The 6,543-nt window shown below is 36.6% G+C and overlaps 1 protein-coding gene across 3 annotated transcripts in view; it reads right to left on the reverse strand.

Moving 5' to 3' along the window:
* The window catches only part of LOC107691604 (dehydrogenase/reductase SDR family member on chromosome X-like), a 47,008-nt gene that overhangs the window by 7,810 nt on the left and 32,655 nt on the right, over nucleotides 1-6,543 (reverse strand). For all 3 annotated transcript variants that reach the window (XM_016490286.1, XM_016490285.1, XM_016490284.1), the window contains one exon: nucleotides 3,080-3,287. In XM_016490286.1, the coding sequence (XP_016345772.1) occupies nucleotides 3,080-3,287 (208 nt within the window). The remainder of the gene's footprint in view (nucleotides 1-3,079; nucleotides 3,288-6,543) is intronic.

The raw sequence follows: 6,543 nt of genomic DNA on the forward strand, positions 1-6,543 counted from the left end.
TTTAGGGGTGGACAATTTTATCAGTTGTTTATTGCAACAACACATAATTACAATAACTTTGTCTAGTGTTCTTATGAAAGTGTATAGCATGATTTGTGAAAATTTAACTATACTTAATGACATGGCATAGACTTCTTCATGGCTAGTTTTTGCATATTTCATTTCATTCTGTAACCTATTACAGTAGTGAACTTGCCCGCGAAAAACTGACCAATGGCAAGGGATTTTTTTTTTTGACTGTTTGGTGGAAGTGAAGTAAAGACATTATTGTACTGTAAATGCAATTACAGTAATAATACTGTAAACATTTTTACAGTAAATTACTGGCATCCAGCTGCCAGTAAGTTACTGTAAAATTTACAGCAACCTATTTACAGTGTACTTGTTCTACAGATCTGTGTGTACTAGTGTTAAATGCTACTGTTTTTGACAGCGTTGATAACGTTTATGACAGATAATATCATGATAATTTTTGCGTTTCCCTTACCAAATGTCGTATCCTGTCAGCAAAAACCTGTCCATGGGCTTTTTTGATTGATTTCAGTTTAAGTCCCGGCAAAGCAGTGTTGCCAGATATTGATACTAAAACAAACAAAAAACTAAAAATAAATAAAAAATAAACCTAAATCTTCCTTCCAAACCTAAAAACCTTCCAATCTTTTGCAAATAAGATAATATAAAGATATCGCTGACTCTAAACTGCAACTTCCTACTTTATTAACTTTCTAAAGTGTTAAATTAAGTGGAATAGACAAGTCCAAAAACGCTTATAACAGCTGGATCTGGCAACACGGAGGCTGCGCCCGCGCCCTCACTCACAACTCTCTGAAGCCTCGTTCACTCCGCCAGCATCTTGCAGCGATCATTTTCATAACAGGGACACTAAACATTCTTGCAAACGGTCTAAACTGAATTATACATGTGATGCAGGCATTCATATGAGGAGTTTAACAGCAAATTAGTCATTTAAACAACACATTTTATTTTTGAACATGAAAAGTTTACAGAGGTCCGGACCTCGGTGGCCTCATAGCTGGTTACGAGCCTGTATCTGAGGGAGAATATTCATGAATTTGCTCAATTTATTGCGTTTTAGATATGAAAGCTGGGAATTCTATATTGGACTGTGTGGCGAGGGGGGCGTGGTTCAGAGAGGTCTGCACCGGGAGAGAGAGGCAGGAGACAAGCGGTGCGTAAGTAGGTCAAGCGCAAATGATAATCACCTGTGTCTCGTTTCAGTAATTGGTGTGGAGAGACCGGATAAAAGGGGCCACCTGGAGCATGGAAGGCAGAGAGAGACTGGCTGGGAACGCGAGCAACACGGGAAACCGGGCTACTGGAGAAAAGCATATATATAGCTATATTCTGAGTTATTGACGGAGAGTTTTGAATGCGCCGCGAGCGCCTTGTTCTGTTGTACTTACTGAGAGACTTTAATAAAAACTCGCGTCCCAGTCCGCCGACCCTGTCTTCTTCCTTCCTCCCTCTTGAACCCTATCACACTGGTGCCGAAACCCGGGAAGGAAGAAGAACGCCGACGCCGGCATGCAGTCCCCGTCAGGATCGCCATTTGCGGAGGTCATCCAATCGCTCGCGGGTCTTCACCAGGAGCACCATCAGGCGCTGCTGGGCTTGAGGGACGACCAGGAGCGGCGGTTCGAGAGGCAGGAGACAAGCGGTGCATAAGTAGGTCAAGCGCAAATGAAAATCACCTGTGTCTAGTTTCAGTAACTGGTGTGGAGAGACCAGATAAAAGGGGCCACCTGGAGCATGGAAGGCAGAGAGAGACTGGCTGGGAACGCGAGCAACACGGGAAACCGGGCTACTGGAGAAAAGCATATATATAGCTATATTCTGAGTTATTGACGGAGAGTTTTGAATGCTCCGCGAGCGCCTTGTTCTGTTGTACTTACTGAGAGACTTTTAATAAAAACTCGCATCCCAGTCCGCCGACCCTGTCTTCTTCCTTCCTCCCTCTTGAACCCTATCACAGACTGATAAGTAATGACAGTTATCAGGGATATTAGTTATTTTTTTATTAAAAATTTAACTAAAAAAAGGTGACAAAAATTTAAGAGAGATTTTAAATAGTAGGGGTCCCAACAAGGGTTATTAAAAAAAAATTAAATACAAATATAAAAATACATATACAATATAAAAATCTTAAACTTATTTTATTTCAGATAAAACTTTCTGTAACACTTCAGTATAGTGACCAATTCTCACTATTAACTAGTTGCTTATTAGCAACCCTTTTATTAACATCTTGGGTGTTTATTAGTACTTACGAAGCACATTATTCATTATTACACATTCTGCATGACCATATTCTGCATCTCTAATCCTACCCAATACCTAAACTTAACAACTACCCTATTAACTACCTGACTAACTATTAATAAGCAGCAAATTAGTTGTTTATTGAGGCAAAAGTCGCAGTTAATAGTTTGTTAGTAGCGAGAATTGGACCTTAAAGTAAGCTTTCTCAACTACTAATGTCTAAATAATAGTTACCTATAGTTTATATTTTGCATTATCATGCAAGCCTCACAAAATTAATTAATTACTATATTTTCTATTTACTTACTTATTTATTCATCCATCCATCAAATTCATTCCTTAATTTATTTATCATAAATAGTACAGTTTTTAAATATTTTTCATTTAACTGTTATCGTCTATAATATGAAAATAACCATTGTCCTATTGTTATTGAAAATTAGCATTTTTGTTTACAACCACTTAAAAGCGGTACATTCACTCTATAGTGTCTAGTCTAGTCCAATTCCACCTCATTTCCTGTCCTCTCTCTGTCCTCTCAATAAAAGCGGCAAAAAAGCCAAAAAATTACCAAACAAGAGTGAAACTGAAGCTCTACACCTCAAGAATTATCTTCCAAGCACAGACAGATGTCTGAATAAACCATCACGCCAGTGACTCAGGCCTAGTTTGGCTGACTTTCCAAAGTTTGGCAAGTTATTTAAGTGAAATAAGGCATTCCAAATACGTCCAGGCAATTATTATCCTCCAGTAAACTTGACTAATGATGTTTTATAGAGGGCAGTATGATTTGCCTTACCCTGAAGAGCAGTTTTGCGAAAGGTTTCTTGGCCAGCTGGGCCGGGCTAGACAGATTGTCATACAGGGCTGTGTCCACCATGCCTGGGTCCACGGCGTTAACTGTTACAGGGTCACCTCTGACCCACAACTGGTCCTGCAGGTGGTAGGAGAACAGCAGCAGGGCCAGTTTACTCTGGGCGTATGCACCATGAGCACTATAACACATCCTGAGCAAGAGAGAGAATAAAAAAAAGAGACACTGAGTGTGGTTAAACAGCTATTCTGGTGGCAATGATCATTAATGTGTTGTTTACTATAATTTGCATTTGTAAACCCATTATGACAAGAATGTGCTTGCTGATGTGTTGTTGCTTCAAGTCTGTTCATTCACACACACACACACAATTTTTGTGAATTGTGGGGACATTTCTATAGGCGTAATGGTTTTTATACTGTGCATACTGTATGTGCTATTGCCCTACACCAACCCTACACCTAACCCTACCCCTTACAGGAAACTTTGTGCATTTTTACTTTCTCAAAAAACTCACTCTGTATGATTTATAAGCGTTTTGAAAAATGGGGACATGGGGTAATGTCCTCATAAATCATCTTCGCCTTGTAATACCTATGTCATACCCATGTCATTATACAAATTTGTGTCCTCATATGTCACAAAAACGCACGTGCGCACACACACACACACACACACACACACAATTTTGAATGAGCTTTTATTGTTATATATTTCTATATAGCTTAAATATTTTTCTATATAGCTTTACCTTTTTAGGTTTTTCATGTACTATTTCTGTTATTTCAAGTTTATTGCAACTAGAATATTTTAGCATATACATTTAATTTGAATAATTGCAGTTTTAGTTAACAATCAAAAACAGAATTTGCAACTAATTTTATGATGCATTTCTGAATGAAACGGGATATTCAATGAGAAAAAAAACAAAAACTACAGGGCGGGACTTGATTTTATGCACCAGGAATTGAATGGATCATTAAAAATGAGCTTTTCATAATACAGTGGGATCAGAGGTCATGATCTCTGTACAACAGGCACTTTTAAGAGAGCTGAAAAATGCTTGGTGACGTCAGGTGAAAAGGAAAGTTGTTTCAACATGATTACATTATGAATGATTCTGCAGATATTTTCATATCTTTGAAATAACACCTTGACATGATTAGAGGTCTTTTACACACCCTGAGATTGCCCATCAAGACATGCATTTTAAATAGTCAATACCAATGAGACAATAATGCCTGACATAATACCCAGTCATTTAATAAAAACAAATTTTAGGCTATTTTTTTCTTCTGTAATTAGTATCTTTGTTCTTCATTTTATTACTGAATATTTACTTCAATAATTTACTTGTTAACTTGAAATGTTTGATTGAATGATTGATTGTTCAGTTATGAAATGCTTGATTTCAACATCTCCATTTTAATTTAATTTATTAAAGTTGTATATTAATATTCAACTTATAAAATAATTGGTTACACTTTATTTTAAGGTGTCCTTGTTACAGTGTAATTAAACATTTTTAAATACTGAGTAATATTAACTAACTACATGTACTTACTATATGGGTTACGTGTAATTGCGTGTAATTATGCATAATATATTGTTATTGTAAGTACATGTGTTTAAGGACACCTTAAAATAAAGTGTTACCAAATAATAAAAAAAAAATCATATTAGTTTTAGCTGTGGTATTGGACTTGTCACTGAGAATCATGATATTTCACCAGCATTAGTCTCATGACAATGCTATATGCTTTATGAAGGTCTGAGTATAAGATAAACTCTCAGGCATCTAGCGGAGACAGTGACCCTCACATTAACAAACCAAAAATCTTGCATTTCTATGCAAGTTTCAAAGTCCTAGAATGCCCTAGAATCAAGAATCCATGTCTAATCTTTCAGCTGACTCATTTATCTGTTATTTATGCCAGCAGATGTCTTTGCGCCCACCCCTGCCTCTCTCCCTCTCTCACCTTGAAGTGCATATTTATTAGGAATCGTCTGTGCCAACCCACAGCATGAGCCCCCCCCCCACACACTTAACATACAGCGTGACAAGAAGTCATCGCCAGTTGCAGACGGGCACCTTGTTTGCTGTATTAGATTTGTTGTTTGTCAGTATTTATTGTAACACTCATAACCACCCCTTTCTGCCTCCCAGGAGGCTTTGCTGCATTCAGTCAATCAATAGACACATGGTGCTCTGAATCACGCTGCATGTTATAGCGACAGTGTCCTTGAGCCGTTGAGTCTCTGCAGTAACGAATGAGGACTCTCAAGACTGAAAAGCAATAAAAGCAGACCTGAGGAAAAATAGAATGAGGAATAAAGTAGATGCAAACAGGATGGACAAATCTGCACTACAGGAAGATCTGTGTTTATTATGAGAGAGGGAGACATTTTCGCCTTTAAGAATATTAGGGGTGCACCAATATTAAAATTCTGGCTAATACCGATAAGACAATATTATTTTCATGACGACAACTGATAAATGGCTAATATTAAAATCCAATACTTTTTTTTTTGTCTAAATGACAAAAGGCAATCATTTCAAATGCTACACCGGAATTCAAGCATCACACTATTATAGTGTATGAATGGATATGAATAGATATTAATTTTGAGATATGCTAGAATTGAAGAACATTTAACAGTGCTTAATAACAGAAAATTATTAGTGTGTTTAAATAATTACTTCAAGTGAGTGCTAAAAATTACCTTTTTTTCCATTTTCAAAAATATTTTGTTTAAGTGGTGATTAATTGAATTTATCGTAGTATCTTTACCATTATGGTCACACTTTAGTTTGGGGACCAGTTTTCACTATTAACTATTAACTATGACTTCTTAATAATCTCCTTATTAATAGTTAGTAAGGTAGTTGATAAGTATGGGGTAGGAGTAAGGGATCTAAAATATGGTCATGCAGAATGAGGCATTAATATGTGCTTTGTTAGCAAACAGCCAATATGCTAGTAATATGCATACTAATAAGCAACTAGTTAATAGTGAGTCCCTAAGCTGAAGTGTTACCCTTATTATTTAAGCAATTATGAAATTATGACTAAATTAATTTCTGAAACTTTACTGAAACCCAAGGTCATATATACGGTATGATATATATGACCATGATATATATATAGTCTCAATAATGTTGATAGTCACTGCAATCTACTCTTAAGCTAAATAAACAATATGGATATTAGATTACAAAACTGTACATGGGCATCAGAAACTTTGTGTGTGGGAGAGAAGACCCACCCACTTTTAAAGGGGTCATATGATGTTGCTAAAAAGAACAGTATTTTGTGTATTTGGTGTAATGCAATGTGTTTATGCGGTTTAAGGTTAAAAAAACACATTATTTTCCACATAATGTACATTATTGTTTCTCCTCTATGCCCCGCCTTTCTGAAACGCGTCGATTTTTACAAAGCTCATCG

The sequence above is a fragment of the Sinocyclocheilus anshuiensis genome, unplaced genomic scaffold, assembly GCF_001515605.1.
Source record: "Sinocyclocheilus anshuiensis isolate Anshui unplaced genomic scaffold, SAMN03320099.WGS_v1.1 scaffold442, whole genome shotgun sequence".
In the NCBI taxonomy this organism is placed as follows: Eukaryota; Metazoa; Chordata; class Actinopteri; order Cypriniformes; family Cyprinidae; genus Sinocyclocheilus; species Sinocyclocheilus anshuiensis.